The sequence below is a fragment of the Narcine bancroftii genome, chromosome 12, assembly GCF_036971445.1.
Source record: "Narcine bancroftii isolate sNarBan1 chromosome 12, sNarBan1.hap1, whole genome shotgun sequence".
Taxonomy (NCBI): Eukaryota; Metazoa; Chordata; class Chondrichthyes; order Torpediniformes; family Narcinidae; genus Narcine; species Narcine bancroftii.
The window spans coordinates 28,343,225-28,370,872 of NC_091480.1; the positions used below are offsets into that span (position 1 = coordinate 28,343,225).

The window sequence follows — 27,648 nt, forward strand, 5'->3', positions numbered from 1 at the left end:
ATGGATATTAAAGGGCAGTCGCTTGACCAAGTTATAAGGGGGAGAGGGGTATTAAAGGGTATTAAAGGGCAGGCACGGCCAAGTTACAAGGGGGTGAGGGGTATTAATGGGTATTAAAGGGCAGGCACTTGGCCGTTACAAGGGGGTGAGGGGTATTAATGCAAGTTTGAGCATAAAAAGGATAAATGAGGCTTGATATGAGTTACAAAACAGCCAGCCAAATTAGATAACAATGGTGTGAATATTGAAAATTGTATTCATTCTGACTCGCACATTGACTGTACAAATGCATTTAAAAAAAATATGTTAAAAGCACCAAAACTACATATTTTAGAAGGCCTGTCATTTTGTTAAATGTTCCTTTCATTTGAAGCTTTGAGACTTTGGGGACCATGGGCACATGTGTTTTCTTTAAATTGTAGCTGTAAACGTTGTTGAATTTTAAAAGTCAAACTAACAAACTCCATAGGGACAAAGGACATATCATTTACAGCCTTTTCTAAACAAATAGCAGTAGGCGGATGGAACGATGGGGAAGTGAAAGGAAATCATCCTGTAAGTTTAATATTGTTGCACTTCTTGCATTCTCACTATCTTGCATTGTCTGAATTCCAGTTGAAACGTAATTTGGTAATTGATGCCATGTTAAAAAGCCAAAGCATCCTTCACTGAGGGGATAAAGGTCACAGCATTCATTAGAATAACAGATACAGATTTATTAGCTGCAGCTGAATTGCACAATAAATCATCGTTACCTCTTGTTAGGGACACCAACACCTTTATTCTTTTGGGGTAACTCATAAATCTGTATTAGGGTATGGCAACCAATTATTTTTGCAATCAAATACTCAATCCATTACAGATTCAATCAAAAATCTGGGCTGCACTAAATACATTGGCAGGTAAACAGATAAAAACAAGTGTCAGCCAGCCACAGCGTGCACAGAATTTAGGATTAGGTTAGGCATGCAAGTATTTTTTTCCATTAGCATGTGTGTCAATTGCTCAGTTAATATACTGAAAGGCTATAAATATATTGCACTGTTTTCTGTGCAGCAAAGCTACCTGGTCTCCATATATTAACAAAAACTGGATAAAGTATATGGGCATTGCTCTCCATATCAATTCAAGGACAAGGTGATTAGTTAAGTATCTATTTCTATAATAATGCTGTTCCCCTCTTGCCAAAACCCAACAGGACGCATTACAGTTTGGCTAAGGCCGTACCAAAGCCCAAATTAGTTTCAGTAAATTAACTGATGTCAGTCAAAAAATATCACATTTCACATTCAGCTCAAAGCCTCAGGTGTGATTTTTTTTTTCAAGACTCTGTAAATGGATAATTGTAAAACTATTCTCTGCATCTGTACTCTACCTTGAAATGGTCAAAAGCATGATATATCACATATTTCAAAAACTAGATTTTGCATCGCAAAATTTATACGGGGTACAATTCCACTGAACAGTGTTGTTTTGAAATTTTGATTACAATGTGTAATTACCAGTGAAACCCAACACCTCAAAGTTCTTGAAAGATTAAAATCATGAAGGAAAATTACATTTGGGTTCTTTTTTAGAAAATGGGAGTAGACATGAACAGAAACAAACTCACACGGACACATAAATATAGACACACAACACTTCTATCCTCTAGTTGCTTTATAATGTTTAGCATTAAGACTGACTTGCATAATCTTGTACATGACTGGTGATGAGAAACAGATTCTGCCTCTGCGCAATGTAAGAGACCATTCATTGGAGTTAGTGCAGGCATTAAAAACATTATGTATCTGGTGCTGCTGTGCATTATGCAATCTCCCAAGGGTAACTAAAAATCCAAGATGAGGCGATTAAACATTTGCCAAAAAAAAGATTGCCTTTTAAAGCTATAACGCAAGACAAACACTATAAAGGAGCTGAGTCCTTGTCAGGGCTAAAAAGGGACAGAATTCACAATATAACAAACAAGCAGTTAAAACTGATAAATGATCATGTACCAAGTACTAAAGCAATTAATAATCTGCTAGTTTTTTCCCCCCAAATAATCCCTTATCAAAACACATCCAGGTATTCTTCAAAAGTGACCAAATAATTTTACATCCCCTCTGATTAAATTTTCATTTCCTTTTGCTAATAAAATGTCTTAAATCACTTGCCTTGAAATGGAAACAATTTGGAAGGTGGTCTCTACAATAAATGCACACCATTTATTATGATTTTTTGATTGCATGAAAAGATTTCTAAGCCACACTATCAGTGTTTGCATAGCCTTGACTGTAGCAATAATTTTGCCTTTTAAGCTACTTTAGGGACCATTGAAGTGTCATTTCACACATGTGAGTCATCATTTTGGATTTGTACACATTTCAGTATTAATCCCAAGAGAAATTAGATTGTCATTCCCACAAACATAAAATTGCATGGTCCTCAAATAAAAAGAAGTTCAAATGTGAGGTCTTAATATTTTTTAAAATGTAGATGGTAACAGACCCTTTCGGCCCACCCAATTGATCGACACCCCCATTACACTTTTGAATGGTGGGATGAAGTCGGAGCACCCAGAGGAAATGCATGCAAGACACGGGGAGAATGTACAAGCTCCTTACAGACAGTGCCAGATTCCAACTCGCGTTATAGCCTCTGTAACAGCAAACCACTACTAATGGTGCCACATTAAAATGATTCCTTCCATGGACATTTAAATTTAAAGATGATGTATGCAAGTACAGTTATATAAAAACAAGAAGAACTCGAGGGTGCTGAATTCCCTATTGCAGCATTGAAAGGGTTAATGCCTCTGCCACCTTGATCAGCCAGAATAGATAAGGCTTTCATCAGATTTCTCTTTCAAATTTTGCACTTGGCCTACAGCACAGAAAACCACGTAAAGCTTACTTGGAGATAAAATCAGAACATTTTCAAAGACCTTTTTATATTTTCTTGGTGACTGTAAGAATAGTTTATTAAAGGTTATAAAGTAAAACTATATAAAATAGAAGGAGGATGTCAATGATAACAATTATACTTGAGCAAGGTTATTGTATGCTGGTCCCTCAAGGTTCATAATATTGGTTCTGCATAGATAGTCCTCATGTGATGAAAGGAAAATAGTTATATCTAATTAGTCAAATAAATTATTCCATATATTGCATTTGTCAATACATTGACTCCTAACCAAGTATTAATATGTTGAGCTCTTTTTAATGTCTGGCTGCAAAGCTGGTGAGATTTCATTCGCTCTACCAGTGGTTTTCAAACTGTCCCCTAAACTCACATTCCACCTTCAGCAATCCCTATGCCTTAAGTGCTCTGTGATTAGTAAAGGATTGCTGAAGATGGAAAGAGAGGGTTAAGAACCACTCCTCTAAACCCAATTGTTACTGAAATATTTTGCTTGAGAAAAATTGTCATTGGCCCATTTCCTTTGGAGTTTGAAACTGTGCACATAACGAGTTAAAACAGTGGTTTTCAAACTTTTTCTTTCCACTCACTTACCACCTTCAGCAATCCCTTACTAATCACAGAGCACCTATGCCATAGGGATTACTTAAGGTGGAATGTGAGTTTAGAGGGACAGTTTGAAAACCACTGCTCTATTTTTCTTGTAACATTTCAAGCTTTCCTAAACAGTCAGGCTTTTATCTTATTTTAAAGATATATATATATAGTACCCAGAAGATATTCATATCAAATATCTGTTAAAAAAAATAAATCAAGTTTCCTGCAGGCCAAGTTAGAACAAACAAGCATAGAAACCAATTTTATTGTAACCTACCACCAAAGAATTTCTTTTTGGAAGCTCTGATTGTTTTTATGTCATGGGGTAATCAGGTGCTTGAGAGATGTCACAGATACTTGGCTGCTGTCAGACACACCCCACTAACTGTCAATAAAACACATCAGTCTTCACTTTCAAGCTGCTCTTATTCCTGAAAGGTTCTATGATCTAAAAACTTTTGCAGGGATAATTCCCCACATACTAATTCTACCATTGCCAATTTGGGTTGAGAAATAAATATTTAGGGCCTCTTGGATTTGGTGTCTGAATCACGTTTTACCGTGGCTGTAACATTTATTATGGATTATCTTTTTCAATCGTGCTTCTGTAGCACCAGCCAATCCCATCATTCCTAACAACTAGAATAAGGATCAAGAAACTCTTGGTTTGCCAAGTCACATGAATTGGAAATTCATGGCCAACTCTTTGCTGGAACTGTCAAAATCCTCAAATTTCCTCCTGAAGTTAACCGCTTGCAGCACTATGGAGCTGATTGCCATCTTCTCAAGGACAACTAAGACTGCTAATAAATGCTGTCCAGTAATGTCTTTATCCTGAAAAATGATGCTGAAGTATTTAGCTATTTTCTACACTAATGTAGGAAGAGGATTCACATGATTTTAACCCCATACCTAAATTTCAAACAATGCATTGGAATAAGTTACATTTTAGAGTTTTCTAGGAAGATTGCAGTAGCGATCAGGACATCCCGTCCAGCCTGACCCTCACCCTGAACCAAAATGTGATCAGCATCCCACACTGCTTTGAGTTCACATTAAATAAGTTGTAATTTCAGTCCATGAGCAATTCGGCTCTTTTGGCAATTTCTGTGCTTTCCTCTCAAAGGCAGAAATGCCTGCATATATTTAGCATTCCAAAGCAGCCAAGTAGAGTGATGAGTTCTGAATACAGGTCAACATATTACTCACTGAATTGCAGTCCATTGTAACTCTTGACCATTCCAACATATATTTAAGATTTGTATGTGCAATAATTGGATGGAAATATATCTTCACAACAATCATTTTTAAAATTGCCGAGAATATGGATTTTGAATGAGGAGGCAATCCAGGTTATTGGCAGTCAGCAATGATCATTTCAACCTCAGCAGAATCTCCAGTACATTAAGCCTGAAGACACACTGCAGCAGGTTTTGGGTTAACCTGTGGAGGTGGGCACATTAAAATAAAAGAAAACTTATCCAATGTCTATCCTAATGACTAGCCCCATAACTTATTTCTAAATCAGTGTGATGTTCCAAGGAATGTTATTGCTGGGGCTCTCATTAAGATTGATGCGGAATGTGTGAAACTTACAGACCAATACTGCACTAGTGAAAACGGGCTGAGATAGACAGACAATGCATTGATTCCTAGTTAATCTGAGAATGAAAATGAGAAGGAATCTATACTGGTGGACCTTGTGCCGTAGAGATTATCATTCCCTCTCTGCCAAAAATGAACAATCATCCATTTAAATGATTCACCACATTCAAAGCAGTCAGATTTGGTGGTGTGGGGGGTGGTTGCCTCCTCACTCCAAAGCAATACGCCAAAGAGGAACTGCAATTTGCTGATCCCCAGCAAATGAAAGGCAAAAGAAAGAACCCTCGGCACTTCTGTCTTTGAAAGTTATGGATTGACGTGCATTTCAAAAAGATTTATGCTTTATTCAGTATTTTCTCCCTCTTGTGTAACTCCAGTCAAAGGAACAGAATTGGTTGAAGAGGTGAGGGGGTGGTGGTGAATGGGGCGAGCAGGGAGACTTCAAGAAATTGCAAGGAGGGATTTGAGCACATGGGACTTTGGACTGTAATTAAGTGATGGGCTGTCAGGTTGAAATCTGCCTTATGTCTCTTTAAAAGCAAGTGTGGACCAAGGGAGTGCTGCTGGCAAACAGCCAGTGAAGACCAGAAAAACCCAGAGAAGGCATCTGTAAGAGTATGTATGCCCTGTGGTGACTCCAGCAAAGACTATACATATTCACTTCAATTCTGGCTTGTCATTAAAATTATACATTTCCATACTTGGCAAAATGCTTTAAAATATCTACCTAGATTTTCTACGGTCTACAGAAATCAGTTGGATAAACGTTTCTCTGTGAACTATTTGTTCCTCATCCCCCCACAGGAGAGTCGAGTTATCTTAATAACCTGGAGAAACTGAAAGGGGAAAAGAGTGAACATTTTATTCATCAGTCTCACACCTCAAACCAAAAAAAATCAATAAAAGCACTCCCTGCCTGAAATTTGTGCACTTTTAGATATTCAGCAAGGATGCAGGGATCTGACTTTGAAGTGTCCAATGCAACCTGTGGTGGACAACTGATGCCTGGTTTATCAAGTAGATGGAAATTGTTACGTTTAAAATATGTTGCAGTATCTGCAGTACCGTCCAGCCTTTTCAATTTGGTATGTTCCCCTGCTTTAAACATCCAAACACCCATCTTTCTCGATCTTTCTCTGGCCTCCCCCCCACTCCTATCTACACACAGGATATCTATCGTTTAATTACAAAACATTTAAGGTAGCGGGGATGGATTTTGGTCTCTCCATCCACTGCAGTCAGTGGGAGTGGCTGAAGAGGTCAGTGAGGGCGATTATACAACTTGTACCTTGCTCTGGAGATGTCAATACCCCAGATTAAATTTACAATATCGCCAAATGGCTCATTAAAAAAATTTGCCCTGACATGCAGATAAGTCTGCAGGGCGAAATCTCAGCAGTAAGGTTCTTAGTTATGAAGGATCAAATATGAAACCAAACGTGTGATTTTGTTTGCATTTAAATACCCTAAGCCGTTCTTATAAACTCAGACTGAAGTCTATCTGCCAAAATTCTCATAAAAAGGGTGAATTCGACAGGGGGGGAGGGGGGAGACGCGAACGTCTCAATAGGCTGGAAAAACAACTGCGGATAAGATTTTGAGGCTAAACTGCAAAAGATAGATAAGAGCAAAACTACAAAGACCATCACGGTGTAACATGTTTCATGCAATTGTATATATTGTTTTAATTAATGTTTGGTGCACGTAAACTGCACTAAAGCACTGACAACCACGTCCTTACGACATTGTTTAGCATGTATGAAGTTCGCAATGTGAGTCAGTGCCCCCCATTTCACTAAGGCACACATTGCCTTTTAAGTCAATGCAAGGATTATTAATATCCGATGAAGAGCGGCAAAGTTTGCCAAATTTGGATTTCGCGCCTCCAAAAATGCAGAATATCCCCTCCCTTCAGTGCGGCGTTTAATTCCCTTTACTGGAAGAGAATTTAATCCTGATCCGGGAACGACTTTCATTAAAACTGAAGCAGGCAAACATTGGCGAGCCTCGCCCTCCAACAAAGAGCAATGCCCCGAGGCTCCCCATTCACCCCAAGCCCGAGCGCAAAGGAAATGCTTGGTGTTGGACGCAGTTTGGCGCAGAAACCCGGCCAAAGGCACAAGTTGCTCGATGATAAAACCTCGGCGGCGAGAGAGGGGGGAATCGACGTTGCTTAGAGAGGTGTCTGGGCTTTATTTTGATGTAATTGCATGGTCTTTCTTTACAATCCCGAAATAGAGGAACAAAGCATCTGAACCGTGTGGCGTTTAACATGTTGTTTTCCCAAACTTTTCACGGTTAACCCGAGCCAATAACACCTCCTCTCTTTTTCTTCTCTAAAAACAATTGGAACCAGTTCTGCTTTGCTCTCGGTCTCCCAAATGCACGAACTCCATTCCAATGGAGGCAATCCCTCCGGCTTGGAGAGGATGCAACATTATATTTCGCCCTTTTATTTGGCCACCTTCCATAGTTCCGTCCTTCATAATTTACAAGGGTCTTCCAATTTTATTTAACCCTCTCCTGATCAGAGAACCTCCAATGCAAATCTTTTCCTGACACCTTGTCATAGTGGATTTTTAAAAAATGTAGCTTTTCCACCCACCACCAGTAATTGAGAACAGGATGAAACATTGAAGTTACAGCAGGACCAATGAGATTGAGATGGATGTGACTTCGTCGCCTTACTACTTCAGGACAGCCAAGTGCATGTCTATAACCGCTTCAATGTTGTAACACATCAGCGAATTACAACAGAACAATCATATTTACTCAAAAATAACTGAAAGGAAATATGCTTGAACGGAGAAGTTTAAAGGAGACTAAAGACTGGGCGTGCAAAAGAGAACTGACATGGGAAGCCTGCAAAGCCGCTTGGTTTGTGGTCTCCCCCGTTGCGCTGTCGCCCTCACCTAATGATGGGCCGATTATACTTAATTCAAGATATGCAAGAAAGGATTTTTTTTTTCCCCCAAAACTTCCAGACATAGTCACCTTGCAAAGAAACACTGAGCCGCTGCTTGGTGTAAAAACTTGTCCTGAAATACCTTGGGCAGTAAAATCCCAGCTTCCACTGGAAGCATCCATCTGCTGCATGAGGCTGGAAAGAAACAAAATGGGGACCCGTTTCATTTCTTGCCAATTATGTCTCTATGCGTCCGCCTGCTTAAAAGTCGTCCAAATGAGCAGCAATTTTGCAAGCGTTACAGAATTAATGGGCAAGATTCATGCCATGTTCTTGACCACTAAATTGTGCTGTTCTCTATAACCTAGCTCTTACCAATCGCTGGAAGCCACACTGCTTCAGAAATTGCCAGCAATAATTACCCCCCCATATTCTTAAGAAAATTAAAGCTCAACCTGCAATTGTGTTTGCCAAGGGAGATCAGCCCGCAATAAAAATATAAGTCGGAGCAAATACTCAAGCGCCCAAGATATTTTACTCCAATGTTTTCAAACAACTGCATCTCCCACCCCCTCGGGCAGGTTCATGAGACTGCGATGCTCAGACGGATGAAAATTCCGCACTGGCAGATTGACATGAGCCCAGTGGGAGTCATTCTGCGATCCTCCCAGAATTGGTTCTTTCAGAGCCCTATTCTGCAAAATTGAAAGTCCTGCACATTTCCCCCTCAAGTATTCTCCCAATTCCCCGATGAAGTTGTTATTGCTTCGGCTTCCCAGCGCCCTTTTAGGCTCCCGCTTCTCTTTTGTAAAATTTTAAACACCAATACAATTGTTTTAAGCGGAACCCTCGATAAAATAAACAGGTTCTTTTTATCCCCCCAGTAACCATAAAGATTTTGAACATCCATCCCTTTTAAACCCCAAACTTGAAACTAGCTTAACGCTGATTGTTCAATTTTAATTTGGTATTCTACCTTCATCTGAATTTTTCTCTGTTAATACAATCAAAAGATAAGGCGTGCAGCTCTCTTTTTTTTAAGAAAAGGTGCCCTAACGCGAATCTGCAGGAATAATTTGCATCATGGAGCTCTGGATTTTTTTTCTGGCACAATGTTTGAAACTTATGGGCAGTGACCTATTTGTTTACTCCACCGTAGAAAGGAGCCCAGTGTCTCGATTGGTCGATGGAAATATCCAGGGTGATACTGACGCGAAACTGACAGAGGCCCTCACTACAAATTTGGCACATTGCCAATTATTTTCAATGGCTTGTAAACTTTTTTTTCCCATCAAAAAAATCTTCAATTATATTTCGACCTCTGCTTGAAAATGTTAAACTGATCAGCTGCGATCAATGTACTTGAAATCCGCCGCGAATTTGGCGAATACCAAGTACGTCGAAGGCCAAATGATACTTTTGAGATTGTTATCCCACAGCGGATATTTGAAATGGAGTGACCCTCTTTCTCCTTTCATCCCATCCTTCGCTACATCTACACATTTGCGGGGGGGGGGGGGGGGTGGGGGGGGGGGGAGTGGGTGATGGGCTGCCAAACGATTTAACTCAAAGCAAGGACCAGCCTTAAAAATTGGTCACACCAAAGGAGGCTCTCCTCCTACACTCTCAGTGAGATATAGACGCTGCCTGGCCGGCCTGAACAATTCCAGCATTTTGCTGTTTTTAATTATGAAAGACTGAGCGAGCTTCTATGCAGAGATGAATCAGTAAGGCAGTCAGTTGAAAGTGGGATCACATCTATTTACTGAGTATGTGTAAATAGGTTGAGTGAAAGTCTAGACTAGATGGTCAATGGAAGGAAACTAAATAACATGGATCTTTCTTTTGAACAATCATTCTTTTTGGAATTAAACAGAAAGGTCGGCAGACACTGTGATTGTTTTGTCTGTGTGTGTGTGTGTGTGTGTGTGAGAGAGAGAGAGAGATATGCAGGGAATAAACCCAGATACTGACAAAGGATAGAGGGGTCAATAGCATCAGTGGTAATAGAGGCAGAGTTAAGATTTCATCCTAACCATGGCGTTATTTAGTTTTTTTCCTGTGGATCCGGCCTGATGGATTGTCAGTATTTTTGTTTTTAGTTTAGATTTTTAACATCTGCAAGTATTTTTTTTTGCTTTTGGATTGGCCACTGAGCACCAGGATTGAGGTCTGCCAGAGCAAAGGTTGTCTGGTGTTTCAGATTTCTTTTGGTATCAGCGGTTAAAACTGGGTTGCTTTAATCCATTGCTCAACCCCTATCAGTGACGGATGCTTGAATTCAGTCCGAGTCTCTTTGGAGACCATTATCCCTTCGGGGTCCTTTCAAACCCCGCTGTTTTTCTCACTCTCCTTGACATTCAGACAGCTCTTCCGGTACATTTCTCATGTATCACAGATAGAATGTACTGCGTTGCCATTCGGCCTAACTAATCCGTGCTGGTCCAGGAGGGCTACTGGCTTCATTTCACCTGTCAATGTTACCTTCTTTTTATCCTCTTGAATACATGCATTTTTATGGACTTGGGTGACAAGCTTTGTCCTTGAGATTGGAACAGCCCCCGAAATGCTTATCTAAAAAAAATGTTGGGCATAAGCTTTAGCCACAAAAACAAGACTTTGGACCCTACCGGTCTGATTTCTGATGACAGAAGTGGGAAGTGGAATGAAGTATATCTCTTCTGCTTATTTACTCAGTTAAAAGGCACCCAACCTGATTCAGCTTCAGAATGAAATCCGCGCCAGACAGCTCTCATTTTTGGAAACTGCTGGAATGTAATTTCGGATCATCTGATTCATTTATCATACCCGCTCCTCTGCGTATGAAACTTTTTACTCAGAGCATTTGTTCAGTCAGTGCTAAGTTCAGGTTGGCGATCAGAGAGACTGCACCACGCTGTCTTGTGTCCCAATAAATCTCAGCGAAAAAGGCGCAGCCGTTGCTTTCAACCACTGGCAGCAAAACCGATATAAATCAGTGCGAGCTAAACGGTGATATTGTTGGTAATAATGTAATTTCTCAGCCAAACCATGTGGCCAGGCCACTCCGCCTTCTTTAAGATCGCATCTTTCCCCCCCCCCCCCCCCCCCCCACAGATGAGCCTTTCTAAGGCTGACCTCGCAAAAATCCCCGAATTTGCAGTGATCAGAAAGAATTCTCCGCCTGGCCGGCGAGGGGTTAAAAGAGATCGTCCTGCAGGCTTAAGGGGCTGATTTTAACTGGTTTCAGAACCGTCCATTTGAACAGGTTTCAACAACACCGTTAAAACTGCCTGAGGTTTTAACCTTCTCCTCCCTAATTACGGCGAAACGTTTTTTTAAGGGCACAGAGCGATCTGAGGGATTCCTGGGCAGACACATCCCAACGATCGCAGTATCCAATTTCCAGTTCGAACTTTTCAATCCAGGACTGATGAGAATTTGAGCTTGTTAAAAAGGCACGGTGCTAAAAAGAGGAACCGCTGTTTAATTTTTAAAATGCCTAGAGCTCATTACGGAGAAATGAGACACGGAATAGAATACATAGTGACTTTTAACGCGGGGTATTAGATCGCACTCACTTTTTCTTTTAGTAAGGAAAGAACACTCGAGATACGTGGCTTTCGGTTATATAATAAATGTTAGAGGTGGCCATGGGGAACATAATTGAAAGAAGCATAGTACTGATTAATACTGTATTTTCCACGGGCAGTGGCGAGACTCGGTGCCCTTCAGCCCGGTGAGTTATCCAGCCCGAAGTTTTAGGCTTTAAAAAGTCGTTTTAGAAAAAGAATGTTTATGTCAATGCCAAGCTGCAACAATAAGATGTCTTATCAGACCAACACGTCTACAAATAGCCAGCCCCAGTCTAAGTAGCCTGCTGGAATGTTTTACATGACACCGTCTACCCTTCCAGCTCACGAGGTTCTTTACATAGATTCTCTGCCGTTTTAAATTCATTTCTGTTCCCTACTTCTACACTTCTGTCGTGAGAATCGCTCGAACCGCGATGATCTGGAGCTACTTATTTGAAATCTCTCGTCGATATCTGAAGCCGACCAACATAAATACGACCGAGTCTTCCTCATTTTAATGCACGTCCACCTTCCAGCGGTAAAGCAGTGGAAATCTTTAACGGAAACTTGAAACCACTCTCCATAATTTAATATTTAAAAACTCATTAAGGTAATACAGTGGGACATATGGCCAGTGAAACCTGCACTGAAACTTAAAAGTAGTTCTCACTTAGCTGAATGATTAAAAATAACTGTCGAAATTCACATTTTCTGTAAGAACATGGTCATACAGTTGGGACAATTACCCTTGCGCAAAATAAAGGGCACTGCATTAACTCTTTAACCGCCGGCTGTCTTACCTGGGGTGGACTTGTTGGCCAACCCATTTGTCTTTAACAGTGCACAAGGAGAGAAACGAAGAATCAACAGGGTTTTCAGCCTTGTCTAGCAGCACCGAGCATTTAAATTAAAGCCCATCTCCTGAACTCAGCAGCCCAGAAAACAAATAGTAAAAGCGCCTTCAAGTCTATGTCAAGCAAGAGCCCGTCAGACGTTTAACTAGATCAGTAAATGATGATACCTGCGCCATTCACACAATGGATTATCTTTTTCAGTTGGAATTGTTATGAGTGTGTGCTGGGGGAGGGGGAGAATAAAAAAACATCTCGGCGCTGGGAACTTCAACTAAAGCTCCGTTCCTCGAAAAATCTAACAGGCACTAGAACTGCAGTGAAACTGAATGTGGAACTTTTTTAACAGGATGGTTAAAGGGAGCGGAGCTATTAAAGCGTACATGTCATAGCTGAGAACGCAAAAGCTGAAGAAGGGATTTTCGGGGTGGAAGGGGGTAATTGAAACTTTTTTTAAGAAGTCATTTGCGTTTGATAATGAGACAACTTCAAAATATCACCAATTAAGCCGTCACACGGCAGTGAAGGTCCGATTGTAAACAGTTAACGATCTAAAATGAATTAAGGTCTGCACTTAAATATTCGCTATAATTCAATCTCAAGGCGGACGTGCCGCTGTTCCGCGATCTTGCGGGAATGGCCAGCAGCCTGCGAATCAGTTTGGCCTGTTATATAAACAGATATTGAGATATACTCATACCAAGAAATGAATGTAATTCCGCAAATGGCATGTTTGGTGCTTTTTGTTCCCAGCCCCACCAGTGTTTTCTCACACAAAGGTGCACTTTCAATCTGGGCAGTTCTAATCACCTTAACAAGCGTGAATGTCAGACAATTTGCATGCTTGAGGGAAAAAATAGTCAGCGAGGCGCAGCTTCCTCGAGAAACATTTACAATTCATTTAACCAGTTGGCATGGGACCCCTTAACAACAACTTCACCCCCCCCCCCCCCCCCCACAACCGCCACAGTAATGTCGAGCTTTCCTCCGGTTTATGTCTGCTATGTTTTTGGAATGTGTCCTGTGTATTTAATATCAATTTCCTGGCATAAACTTTCTAAAATAAATAAATCAAATGAGATTTAGCAGTATATAGCATATGTCACCAGCTCGAAACCAAAATCCTATCTCTGTAAACATTGCCCAAACTTTTTAACTTCGCTATCTTTCTGCCGAAATGATAAAAAGCACTAACGAATGTTGTCAGCATTTAATTGTGACCAGTGCTTTGTGTATTTACATACAAAAAGGAACCCATTTAGAGAGAAATTAGAACTGGGCTTTCAGACAAAAGGTTCGAGTACTTGTTTGAATTCACACTCCCCCCACCCCCCCAAAAAAAAGTTGTTTGCAGTTTAATCCGATTTGAAATTCCTATCCATTCAGATCGCTTGTTTGACTTTAGGGAGCTTCCTTCTATTTTACCACAACTCTTTCTATCTTCAACCTGGCAATGGATTCGACCATTGCTTTCTCTCTGCTTTAAATCGGCCTGTATTTTTAGATTAAAAACACACAGAAATGCTGGAGGAACTCAGTCCGTCTCGCAGCGTCTGTATTTTTAGATGTTTGGGTATTTATACCGTAGCATTGAATGCAGTAAAGAGATCCCAATCACAGGCAAGTGTTCAAATGTTACTTCGGAATCATGGTCGACTTAATGTTAGCTGAGCTACTTGTACGAGGCAGCACGCTTCTCGTATGTAAAAAGGTGAGATTCGAAAATAGAAACGCAAGTTTCCAGGTAAGATACAACCTTGCCCCAAAAATAGAAACGCAAGTTTCCAGGTAAGATACAACCTTGTCCCAAAATGTTTCTCATCAATGCCACACATTCTAAAATGCTGTCTCAATTGGATTTCAGAGTTAGGAGTATATATCTGTAACCTATATACTCCAACCTTTCCCATCGGCGTCGTTCAATATAATTAAAGCTTAGCACCCTAGCAATATTATCACAAGTAACATAAGGTCCTCTCGCTTAGTTCTAAGCCACAGAGAGCTCCAAAGGGACGCCATTTCCTTCATTTATATTCTGCAGTTCGGTGTTTCTAGTCTGGCGGTCCTGTGTTGATTTTAAACACACCACCAGCTCAATGGAGGCAAAGGTATTTCGAATGCGCTACACATTTTTGATAAAAAGGGAAACGACTCATGAGCACCTGATTACAGCCAATGAGATCTGGATAGGAAACATTTGACCCCGAAGTATTATTATCCATTAAATGATGGCACAATTTAGGTACAAAATCATTTGACAATAAAGTTTACAGAAGTTCCAAGCAAACTTTTTAAAACCTTCCAATATCCCTTCCCTCCGCCAAAGGAGGGACTGTTTTTTACTAAGCAAATCCTCGTGGTTTTGAAAAATCATTGTTTTTCTTAGAAAATACAAAATACCAGGTTCAGAAGTAATGCAGATTTTTAAAGCAGTAAAAACATGGAGATCGGTGAGAGGAAGGCAAGGTTCCACTTACCCGAATGTCCATGAACCGAAACCGGCGAAGAAAGGTACTTGCCCGGGGGAAGATGAGACCCGAGCGCCGAGCTAAGGTGGCCGGCCGAGGAAACGATCCTGCCGCCTGGCGCGCCGACCCTGTGCGCCTCCATGCCCAGCCCAGTGAGCAGTGGAGACGGGACGTGAACTGTCCGGTGATGGCCGAAATCTCTCCCATCCATAATGAGTCAAATGTGATTCTTTTGAACTCTGCCTCGGAACAAATCCCTCCTGTTTAATTCAGGCTACTGGATGGGCCCAAGATTAGCAAGCATATTATCAGGTTTTGTTTGCGCTATTCTGAACAGCATCTGTGCAAGAAGAAGAGAGAAACATTCCTTCAATCTATACAATCCAATAAAAAATATAAAAACCGATCGTTCAGAAGCATTTTACTAAACGTAGAATTTAATTTTATTTTAAAAAGGGAGAAAATTACATTTAAAAAGTTCAACTTTTTAAAAATACCTCATATTCAGCTCACGAGCCTTCTTTCTTAAATTGTAATTAAGTATATATTAGTGCACAGGCCATGCAGTTTTTAAGACTTTACCGTAAGTTCCGTCTTTTTGGAAACTGTTAGATCCTTTGACTTCGAATTCTGTCTGGCATACTGAATGCATGGATCACTAAATACTGCTTTTTGCCCGATTCTTAAAAGACAATTATGCGACAACTCCCGCCCATTCGACTGCAGAAATGCATTCAATCAGGATTTTAGGTCATCTCCCCAGCTTTATTTTTTAACTGCCGATTGTCACCGTGGCCACATAGTTTTAAAAATAAAGGTACTGGAGCAGCGAGTGGATATGGGGGGGGGGGAGAACAGCAAACGTGTTGTCTCTTAAAATTAAGAGATGGTTACATTCTGAAGCCAATAGCTTTTTAAAACTCTGGACAAAAAGATGATATTTTAAGATGTTTAAAGTCATATTTTGCATCATCAGATTCCATAATAAAAATGAATATATATTTTAAAAAAGCAATTGAGAAGTGCTGAAAGAATGAGACCTTCTGATATTTTGGCTGTACCCTGAAACACAGAGGGAAATAGTTGATTAAAAATAACGTTTATCCTCCACCCAATCTAATTAAACTATTTCAATTCCTACGTTTCATTCAGCAGACTCCTTTCCTCAGTAAAGAGTACAATTGTTTTATCGTCGTGATTTTGGTTTTTTTTTGCAGGTCCTAAAATCCCAAGTTCATTCCCACCCGTGACTGCGAGGTGGGGGGAAAAAAAAACATGCAAGTCCCTAAAACCCATCGGTTAGGCGTGTAAATCATCCCAAAGTGCACACAGCAGGCATTCATGCTAAAACGTCTTCGCATGGAATCGAAGGATTTTTCTGCCGAGAACTTTTGGCCACATTGCCAACTGAATCCTTTTGGTCGCTTTGTTTTCCTACCTCGGATTTTGGCCAGTGTTTCATGAAACTCTCTAAATTTTGATTTTAATTAAAAACAGGCATTTGCTCAGAGAGTACAATCAATTGCAATCCACGTCTACCGTGGAGCATTAAAAGAAAAGACATTATTCTTTTTTGGTGGGGTAGAAGAATCTACGCGTCCACCTTTGGTTATTTGCACTTAACATTTTAGCCATAAAATGAAAATGGATCTTTCTTTTTGAAGCAAAGCGAGTAGCATTGATCCTCTTGCTGTTACAAAAGATCCAGTCTAACTTCAGTGGGGAGTTAGGCAGCCGCTTCGACAGCAGGAAAATACTGCCTATAAGAAAAATCCCACCTCTATCTCAGCAACGTCCAGTGTTCTGCAGAATCTCACTTCCCCATCCAAAATTTGTGCGAATGCGCCCAGAATCAATGTGGTGCACGGTTTGCGCGCCTTCCCATGACTTCACATCTCACCCCATACAATAGTTAGATGCGAAACTTTACTCACTTTTATGGACGATTCAGACAGCTAAGTAGATTCCCCCCCTCCCCCCCGTTTATTTTAATCCAAGGTAGAGGTGATCGCAATTTCTGGAATCGCCATACAGAAAACAAAATACAAAAACCTCTTTCAACTCTAGCCAGTCTTCCAAACTCTCTTTTTGCAATGAAGCACACATTGTTTCGCCACCGCCTGCCTCCTGTCAATCACCCCGTGTCAATAACGCTCCGATTGGCCGCGCCAGCTGCCAATCAATCAATATAAACACGCCTCTGATTGGCCCGGGGCCAGCTCACCCTCGCGACGTCCCTGAAAAACCAATTAGAGAGCACGGGAGGTTTCAAGGCGATCCTTTGTACAGCATTGAACGATCACAATAGTACTCAGTATAGTGCGGTTTCGAGGTCTCCCATTCTCTCGTGAATGATCAAAATAGTAATAAGAAGCTGGCGAGGAGTTTCAAGTTCCCCATCCACGCTGCCTCGCTGTGTTGTCTGGTGTTTTTTTTTCCGGGCGGTTTCAAGTTCCTCAACTTCCCCAACACAAGGAAGGGGACTAAAATAGTAATGAGCTCCCCGAGCGCCAGGGGAACAACCGTCTGAATGTTTGGAAGAGCTCATCTGAATATCTCCCAGGCACAATCGCGCCTCGAATGAAAGAAAAGCAACTTCTGAAGGACTCATCAGCGTTGTGTTTGTCTCAAATTGGCGACAGGATCGAGATAGAAAGCGAGAGAGAGAGAGAGAGAGAGAGAGAGAGACGCCCAGAGAGGGGGAGGGGAGGGACAATTAATGCGGATTGACTGATGGCAACAGCAGAATGCAGAAGATTGTGAATGATCAATGGAGCAGTAATGACTGACAGCTTCCTTCCAACTTATTTCCCCCCCCCTTCCTTTCTGTTCTAATGGGGGGAAAAATGCTGCTGTATTTTAAAATGTAGAAAATCAATGCATTGCATCCCATCCTGTAATTAAACGCAACGCCTGCTCCGTGGATTCTTTGTGTACTGTGGAATCTTAAGACAATTGGTTACATTTAGCGCGGCGTGTATTTTTTTTCTCTCTGTTCCCCAGTTTTTCTCAATTGCTTAATACACTGGGATCCAACAGAAGCTATAATGTGATTAGGTATGTATATAACAATAAATCATCCGGTTGATAACGAGCTCGACCTGTGCATTTGTCTTTGTGTCTGTGATGTGCGTGGATGGAGCGAGAAACGGGATTGTAATGAGTTTAAAACTTCGTTTCTCTTCAATTATCGAGCTACGACTGTCTGTCTGATGCTTTAATTGAACTCTTCAATGCATCATGTGCGTGTTGAGGACAGGTTGAACCGTGGCTGTGTTTTTAATAGATATCAAATCATAATAATACTCTCGGTCAGTTGGGAGCCATGTTTGAGGAATGGGGAATGAAGGGCAAACTGCTGCCTGCAAGGTTACCCGGCTATATTTATTGTGCTCTATGTTTTCTATACAGCCATTGGGTTGGGAGTTCGACCTTGAGTTGAAGGCTTTTCTTTAATAGCCGTTAAACGAAGCCACAGTAAATAGCCTTGCTTACGTGACGAATGTTCGATGGCGTCTTCGTTTGCTGGCAAATACATTCTCTGCTTCTCTGGCAGACATTAATAACACGTGGCAGGGTGTTGGAATTAGAAAGATATGTGGCGATTGCAACCCGGGGGGGGGGGGGGTGGTAGAGAAAAAACTTTTCCCAGTTTACACAATGCATTCTCTTTCTCTCAGTGCAATGCCCTACAAATAACTTTCACGTTTATTTATAGAATCTTTGCGTTCACAGAAAAAATTATGGCCCTGCAGGCAAATTCAAAGCCATTGCTTAGTTTTTTTTAAATGACAAAATTGAAGAGATTTTGGAATCCAGGGTGGGCTGGCAGTCGAAATTCAACGATTCTTTCTCCCCCCCACCCCTCCCCCAGCACCGAGGAAAAGGCTGTTTAGAGGATTGACGCCACTGAATCGATATTTGGGAAAGTCACTCAGCTCCAACTCTCGGGTTTAGAGAGGGCCTTGGCGGCGATGACAAAGCGAGGACTGCGGATAAGTTGGTCAAACGAATGAATGTCACATTCACTCCACGTAACTCACCACCTCCGCCAGCCTGAAACGCTCAAAAAGTGAACCGAGTGATCAGCAACAGGGAGAGCAGAGCAAATTAGATCTGAGCCTTCGGTTTCTTCCCCCAAGGTCTGAAACAGGCATTTGTGCTTGAGCTGAAAAAAAGGTCGTCCTGGTTCCAATGTGTAAAAACGTTTTAACATGCGATTTTTGTAACTTGTGATTGGCTGTAAAGTGGATGCAATGCACTGAGTCTTGGTCATCTGAATCATATTGCGTGCGTTCACTGCTGGTTGGAGTGGCTATCCCAGCTTTGTGGGAGAGAGAAAAATGTGCAGTCATTTTAAATTTGTAAGATTTTATTCAATTCAGTCTATATTCTGCTATGGTTTAAATATATCACGGCCCGCGTTAGTTTATGGATTTTCAAATGCCAACGAAAGCAACAAGATTACAGGATGGAAAAGGAGGGCCACGGTTTTTTTTAAAAAATACACCATTGAAATAGAAATCATTAACAACTCTGGCAAATCTTTTACCAGATCCATGGGTGTTTCAAAAATAAATATACTCCACGAGAGTTTCCTTTTTAAGAAATAAAAGGGCGATTCTCTTGAGCAACGCCTGTGTCCTTGGCGCCAGCCAGAGTACACATAAGTAAAAATTAATATGTACTTAAAATCTTCGATAAAAGCTGATGCAGCCGCGTCCCGTGTAAACAGAGCAATGATCACCAAGATACTGCCCGCTAGCACTGAACCTCAATCCAATATTTTGCACCCACAGTATGGTTGATTGGATTCATGTTACTTGATGCCTGCTATATAAAGCATCGCAGTGTTGACGTGGAGAAGATCATCTTGATACCGCAGCAGAGGTTGTTCTGAAAAGGAAAAAAAAGCACGAGTAAAACTTTCAAAGTTGAATATTATAGATCACCCGCTTGGCTTGCTGCTCCAGGTCCCTGTGTGTCAATCAACAGAGTCTTTGATAATCTCTCCAACCCTAGTTTCTCTTCAGATCGTATGGAATAAACCGGGAGATGCTTCATGATAGAAATTCTAGTGAGAGGCTTATAATTAGGATCCGCATGAACAGCGAACTGTCCTCCTGCTCACATGCTTGTCTGTCGCCACCACATGCCATTCCAGCCTTTCTGCCTGTGCAGGTTTATGAATTTGGATTTGAGAACTCGCGAAAGCAAAGATCTTCCCGAACTTTGCCTCAATATGAAAACCCGTGCGAATGGAGGTTGGGGGTGTATGTATTCAGTAACCTTGGGATGCAATCGATAACGTCGACTTTGCCCCGTTGATATTTGCCAGGGTAAACGTAATATTCTCTCCCTTATTTGCGAGTGTGTGCACGCTCATTGATTTAAATCAGTTAATTTCCCCGGATATTTGAATTGCAAACACTTCTTCGCAAAGCACGAGATCAGAGGTACAGTGGCGGCAATAAATCTCACCGGACTGACCACAGTAAATGATGTCAGGGCGATGCTCTTTCTTTTGAACCCATTTATTTGCCACCATCCAGATTCCGCACAATCGATTTGAATGAAAATACTGACCGCGTGCTTCCATCCTGCAGCATATTTGTGAGAAAGAAGCGATTAGACGAAAGTGAATTATGAATTGAATGTGAGCGCTTGGTTGCTAAGATAAATGTATTGCTGCGCAGGAATAATAGTGTCGTGCAATCATTAACGAGATGTCTGCTCCATGTCGATTCAGAACGGACTGCAAAATATGCCATCTATTTTTCATACTCTTGACAAACTTAATATCTTTAGGCCAAGTCTTGCGTTACGACATTACCGCCTTGGAAAGCACAGCACACGTACCCCAGAACGTTACTTTATGTTGCAGTGCGATATCAAAAATCGCCTATCTGCAGCTCCCAGCGCAACCGGAGAGAACTGGTTGAGCCTATCTGCAGATAAGAATGCTATTGTGGTTGACTTTTCACATTCAACTGAAGGGGGAGGGGTTGACAGAACGAGGCGTGTTTTAAACCTTACTTCTTTTGAGTGAAGAAGACGAAGCGGCGCGTTGATCTAATGAAATGATTCAGCGGTCAACAAATCAGCCTTTGACACCATTCTTTCTGTATCTTGTTTGGACGTTTTCTGTCACGTCGGTTCCTGCTGAGCTTGGGTGGGGCGGGTGGGGGCAGCTGCGGCTTTAGCGAGCTTACCTGAACTTCAGTAAACCGGATAAAGGTTGCTGCTTCTTAACGATATCAGAGGATGACGGACCCTGGTGCATATGAATGGCATTTCATTGCCTGGCTGAAGCTCTTGATAAACACGTGCAATAGCTGACTCCGCTTCTACCGTTAGCGCATTATATTTGTTTTACTGATCAACTGTCACATAATTGGAAAATATTTTTTGAAACGGTAGTTCTAGTTTGTGTTCTCTCCAGCGAGGACATAGGTAGTGACCCTATCTATAATACCCTTCGGTTAAAGTGAAGTTAGCAAAGCATCAATGGAACGGCAAACTAAAAAAGATCGGATAGAATCCCCCTTTGCTTCAGGAAGAATGTTGCCGAATATTGTCTATTCATTTCAGTTCCAAATATTGTGGGGTAACAATAACTTGACCTTCTGCAGCATGGAAATAAACTTTAAATAGATGGTCATATAATGCATCGCAATTGGATTTTAAAACGGACAACAATATTTGATGTGGTCAGGAAACATTTCCCACTATAGTTGCATATAGATTTTAAAAGGTCTAGTATACCTGGCGATATTCCGAAAGAGATTCTATTCAAGGAGCATAGGACAGGGAAAGGACATTTTACATAATTCTTCAAGCAAACGCATTGAAAACCGAAATAACTTCGATCAATACGTCTCCGCCTTAGAACGACAGAATAGAAGAACGTGAAGTCATTAGATATGAGGTCTAGACAGTTAACTTGTCTACATGAATCGCATGTGTTCTTTGACCTTCCTTCCAGTGGAGCCGACTAAGAAAGCAAGACACATAAAATGTATACTGTTTGCTGTTGTTATTTCAGATGAAACAACTGATGCGAATTTCGCATTAGACTAGGACTCGCGCTCTACGATTAGCGATTCTTTGAGTGGAAATATGTCTCACCGGAGAGTATGTGTTGACTGCTTTCACTGGAGTGGTTTTGGCAGCGAACATAAACACGTTGTTATTTTCATTAACATCGCTATAAATCTGGATTTCCAGAATCTCTTTTGTGCAAACAAAAATGGTTGTATATGTGTTCGTGTGTGCTCATGGGGGGGTGGGGGGAGATGTGGTGTGGCGGGTGGAGCGGTTGAAATAGAATGTTGAAGATTAGTAGGAATTTGAGAGCAAGCTTTCGGGAACAAAAAAAAGTTCCCTATTACCGCAAGATTAAATCGGGTCGTCTAAAAATTGTTCATTTTACAAATGTAATAGTGGACCTTGATGTTCTCGTATTAGTGTTTTGCTTTATTTTTCATCGCTTAAAGTTAAATCAATCTCTAAAGTGTCCTAGTCGAAATCCTTCCTGGCTGTTTCAGAAAACAGGATTTCCAAAGCCATTGTCTTTTTACCCGCCTCTGGGGCTTTTATAAAAATCTCTGAAATTATTTCTACGTTTTCCACGTAAAATATCTTCCCCCAAAATATTAGACAATCGTTACAAGTTAACTGGAGAGTGCGTTGGATTTAACCCCTACCAGACGTTGCAAATATATTGCTGGTTGACGAAACCTGTTTACTGGTGTAATGAGCTATTGACTTCTCTCTCTCTAAACTGTTTTGCGGAGTATTATATAAATAAAACGTACAAAATGAAGACAATTTAAAATACGATTTTATCCAGTTATATTCGATCATAGCGTTATGTTAAAAATATTTACTGGAGTTCGAAAGACCCTCTTTGCTTGCCCTGTGAGTCGCTCATCAGTACTTATGAATTCATTTTGACAAAAAGTGCACTAAAAAGTCTAAATGCCAGCAGACAGCCAAAGACAATGCACCAAATCAATGACAGAGGGTGCACATTGAACACGCTGGGACATCCCATGTTTACGCGCGGGTACTATTGCTAATGCAACTTATCGCAAAAACCTCAACTCGCTCGGTCGGACCCGATCAGTTGCTGCCATTTCACTTTTCTATCGCCCTAGTCAATCGTGAAGGCAACTCGCTCCCAAATGCTCGCTCTTTAAATTAATGTAACGTCAACGAACGGATTCTATCAATTTGCCGGCGACCAGTTTCGAAAAATTCCCAGTGGTCCATAATGACCACGTCAGGTGGCTTTCGCTGTCGCTTTTACTTCTGCAATATGCACTGCAGTTTCTTTCGGACCGTCCTCTGTGTGTGTGTGTGTGTGTGTGTGTTAGGGGAGAGATAAAGCAGATGTCGGACACAGAATAGCCAGGATAATAAATCAGACCATTCATCTCGAGAACGAGAAGGAGCGTTTCATAAACAATAAAAAAAAATCGTGTAGAGCTTGATGGTTGCTGAGAAGGGAAAGGATGGTGGGGTCAGAAAATCTAATCTGATGAGCGACCGAGGTTTTCGATAACCTGATCCAGTGTGTGGCACCAGGGACGTGGCTGAGGGCGAGTTTTTACCTCACGTGCTCTCCCCCATCATTAGAAAGGCAGCCAACATCCGATGTTGGAAAACAAACTCTCTCAGAGTCGCTGGCTTCCTGGAAAATAACTTGCTGTGAGTTTACAGAGAATTGTGGAGGAGTTTCGGTGCCCGCCTCTGGTATAACTCGTGATCGAAGTTATGGGGCTTGTTAGGGCATGCAGGCGAAAGCCTTAATACCGACCATAAGGATTTAATATTTAGAGTACAGGACATTTTCTACATCTCCCATTCAGTTAAAGCGACTCTCTTTTTGTGTGTGTTGTTCCGTTATAACTTATTAACATTACACATCGAGAATCAACAATCGGTGTATTGTCAACGGCGCCTTTAAATAAATACCTGCGATCGTTTCATCCTTCGTAACATTTTAGATCCCGCACCCACCCAGGTCACTTACATATGAGTGCAGGAGCCATGGTACATTTTAGCCAAAGCCACCAGTTGATTCAGAAACTGTCGTGAAATTAACAGGGGGAAAGTCTGCAGACGCTGTGATTGGAGTTAAAAACTCAAAAATGCCGGAGGTCACACAGCGTCCATAGGAGTTAAGGGTGTGTGTAAGCAAGGTTTGCGGCCCAAGCCCTAGATTTTTGTGAATAACCAACTTCTCACGTCGGAGTATTCCACATAATCACAGCATTCACAGGCAATCGTCAGGTGTCCGGATATGAAATGCGACAATAATCCATAGAATTGTAAATATGTAGATAATTGAATGATCAGAAATGAGCAAATCTACAACCGTCTGTTTCTTCTGAAAAATATTAAGCACTGGACAATGGTTTCTACCCTTAAAATAGCAGAGAATATACATTCTATTAAGTATACATTGATAAATAATGCATGGATTTTGAGATGGTCCATCTCGCTAAGGTGATAACGTAACAGAAAAAAAAATTCCAAACGCAAATTCTTGTGTATTCATTATTTTCTCCACGCTGTCTCTGTCTGCATTACTTGATTTATTATGGGGGAATAAAAGGATCTTTGCATGCTGGTACAAAACTGTGCCTCATCTGTTTCCTAATGAGTGTCCGATATCAGCTGGTTCCTTGCGAATGAATCGTGGAAGATGTGAAAACCGAATGTGGAGGGGCTGAGAGAGAAGGACAGAGTGGTAACAAGATAGGAGACGGTAATCAACCAGCTCTGGGGAATAAATAGTGTTGGAGAATTAAAATGGGAACAGGAGAGAAAGAGAGGCTAATTTAATGGCATGGGGGGGGGGGGGGGGAGGGGGCTGAGCGAAAGAGTGGGTAAAGTGAAGGGGCACGGGATCTGTCCAAATGAAATCACTCAACACAAGGAAAGCGTCTGAACCAAGAAAGGCGAGTTTATCTGCACTTTCCATCTTTATTTGCTTTTCCTATGAGATACGTTTTGCCGCTTTACCTATTTTTTTGGGGTGTCTCTTTCTTCAGCTTTTTATATCGCAAATGTTCCAAGAGACGACTTCAGCAGTAAAATGACGAATATCTCATTTCTTTCATTTTAATTATGAGCAAAATATAGCAGAATTTATATGGAAGAGCAAAAGGACATCTCATCTCATGTGACACCCCTCCCCCCCCCCCCACCCCCCCCCCCCCCCCCCCGTGTTGCTTGAAATCCGCAAAACGCTTTCTGACATTTAGAATGCCATTCTCTTGCGCGTACTGTAATGTGTGTGATTCCTGATGTGTGGAGTACCACACATTCTACAGAGAAAATGTAGCCGTCACAAATGTAGGACACAAAGACATTTTCTCAGTAAAACTTCATAATACACCACTTATTACTTGCTCTCTCCGGCACCAGTCCATTAGTCCGGTTACCTGGTGATGCATTTGGTTGTACTTAATATCTACACATACACTGAAGGCCAATATAATGGTGACACGGATGACCCGAGGTGATGCTCGGCCTTTTGATGTCACGAAAATCGATCTATATTTAAATTAATCCCATAAAAGGAAAATTCTAGGTGTAAAGAATTCAAGGCACCATACCAGAAGGTGGAAGGCTTATAAATATTTTCCACATTTGAATAATTAACAGATTTATTTTTTAATGAATTCATTCCTTCCCCTCCCACCCACCTCTCCCCATTGAAAGTAGTTTCAAGAAAAGGTAGCAAGCAGTTTCAGAAACTGTGGGCTTGTGGTTTTCGTGATCTATGGCTACTATCTGTAGCGCCTTACACCTGAAGAAAATGTTCTCAAAAAGAGGAAATAAGCGCACTTAATTTTAAATGGCTTGTTGAATTGAGGCTTTATTTCCATCACAGAAGGAAACAAAAGTACAGTTGTGTTTCTGTTCACCATGTGGCTGTTGCTTAGATTTTTGTTGCTCTAAACGTTGTTATTGTTCATTTATTTAAGCGATTTTAGCCCCAGGAGAATGAAGACGTATTTGCATTTCAGACTAACATTCTCTAAATTTAAGACTTTACCCCACCTCTCTCAAAAAGAGCGAATGACTATTGTATTTAAACAGTGGTGACCATCACGAATAGCCAAGTGAATGGAGAGGAAATGGGAGTGTCTCCATTCCGAACTTACTAGTGGCATAAAGTCTTTAGACCAACCCAGTAATTTAAGTCTGGAATTGACAGTTCTAACGTAGGTAATAGAAATTCATGCCGATGCTGTTTTATGTGAAACAGCTAATCTGATTTTAACCGGAAAGTTCTAATGTAAGACGGTTTATTATTTCGGTACGAAGCGTTCCCAGAATAACATAGTACGGATAAACGATCAGAATTCAAGATCTGAGCCAGATGCATATCTTAGTAGTGGTTGTTCTGAATGCATCCAAATTTTGTATCGGAATATCAATACTTGGATATCAATATATAGTCCTCTCTGTCTTTCAAATTACGTGAAATTATGCTATTAATCGAGATATTATTATTGACGCCAGAAGATTCCCACTCCTTGAGATTCATGGGGTTGACACAATAGGACATAAAGATCTTCGATGACCACGGATAAAGATTGGGTGTATTTTCCCCCGTCTTTTATGAATGTGCTAGGGCAAGCTTTATAAGAAGTTTCCTGTTGATCATACGATAACAACATGCCAGTGTAGAATATATAAAAGCAAAGTGTTTATGCAATTACATAGCAACAGGATAACAATATTGACGATGTGGTAACGACGTAAACCAGTTATGCAAAAAACATTGCCTGGTTGAGAAAAAAATGTAGATACATGAAAAGGATAAAATATTAATTTACAATGTTTATCTACAATATTTTAATAACGCCATTTGCTGGTAAGAAAACGTACATTTTGAATAATTTAGGAATGTGAAGTCCTTGTACAGATAGAAAATTGATTCATGGAGCGTCTTGGGACTTGGTAAAAATCCAGATTGTCCATCGTTACTTCAGCTATGTGTTAAGAACATTTCTTTTAGAGACGGTCTCATAGCGCAAGTCAAACGTAGTGACCCATAACACAGAAGTACAGAGGCAAAAAACGGCAGTGCTAGGTTCTCCATTTGAAACTCAGTGAAGATTATTTCACCAGAGTTGAAGGGCGGGGGAGGGGGAATAACAATGAATGATTCAAATATAACTGGCAACGTGTACATCGTATGTCTGTGAAAGGGTACATCTTAAAACCAACAGAGTCATCCGAATTTGAGGAAGTTTCACACACGTCTCTCGTTTTTTTTCTGGGTGAAAACACTTAGTGCTAGTATTATGCGAATAAAGGACAAATTTCACAAAAAAACATAAAGCCTGAGAACCTTTCGTCATGATTACGTCAACTTGTCAGTTTTCTTCATAAACTTTATATTTCCAATATTCAGAAAACCGACGGTTTTCTATCAAATCGGCTGAATTTACATAGAAGAATTTGGCTTGACATTGACAGGCCACAATTGGCGAAGAATCTCTGTTAGCGATCTCGCCCTCCCCACCCCCTCCACACCCACACACCTCCACCCCACATACAGATACATACACGCCCCCACCCCACACAGACCACACCCCACACAGAGATAAACGCCCCCACCCCACACAGATACCCACACACACCTTCAAACATATACCACACAGACACATACCCCTACCTCACACACATCAAACACAGACACCCACACACACCAAACACAGACACCTACACACACCAAACAC

The 27,648-nt window shown here is 41.1% G+C and overlaps 1 protein-coding gene and 1 long non-coding RNA gene across 16 annotated transcripts in view; both read right to left on the reverse strand.

Moving 5' to 3' along the window:
* Positions 1–17,000, reverse strand: part of tnrc18 (trinucleotide repeat containing 18) — a 174,086-nt gene extending 157,086 nt beyond the window's left edge. For 8 of the 11 annotated variants that reach the window (XM_069905054.1, XM_069905056.1, XM_069905051.1 and 5 more), the window contains exons 1-2: positions 16,816–16,854; positions 14,891–15,221 (exon numbers count right to left, since the gene is read on the reverse strand). In XM_069905054.1, the coding sequence (XP_069761155.1) occupies positions 14,891–15,092 (202 nt within the window). In that variant the 5' untranslated portion in view covers positions 15,093–15,221; positions 16,816–16,854. Of the gene's footprint in view, positions 1–14,890; positions 15,222–15,463; positions 15,534–16,659; positions 16,745–16,815; positions 16,855–16,933 lie in introns of those variants that run through there. The other 3 variants (XM_069905046.1, XM_069905047.1, XM_069905045.1) reach the window with 3 other exon arrangements.
* Positions 17,001–19,235: 2,235 nt separating this feature from the next.
* On the reverse strand, positions 19,236–23,680 carry LOC138746723 (uncharacterized). 5 transcript variants are annotated; one of them, XR_011347066.1, is made up of 3 exons: positions 23,497–23,680; positions 20,363–20,481; positions 19,236–19,777 (listed from the first exon to the last, which is right to left on the reverse strand). It is a non-coding gene; the product is annotated as an uncharacterized lncRNA (long non-coding RNA). The 5 variants fall into 5 exon arrangements; XR_011347065.1 differs by lacking the exon at positions 23,497–23,680 and adding an exon at positions 20,918–21,847; XR_011347064.1 differs by lacking the exon at positions 23,497–23,680 and adding an exon at positions 20,741–20,907.
* Between the last annotated feature and the right edge of the window lie 3,968 nt (positions 23,681–27,648).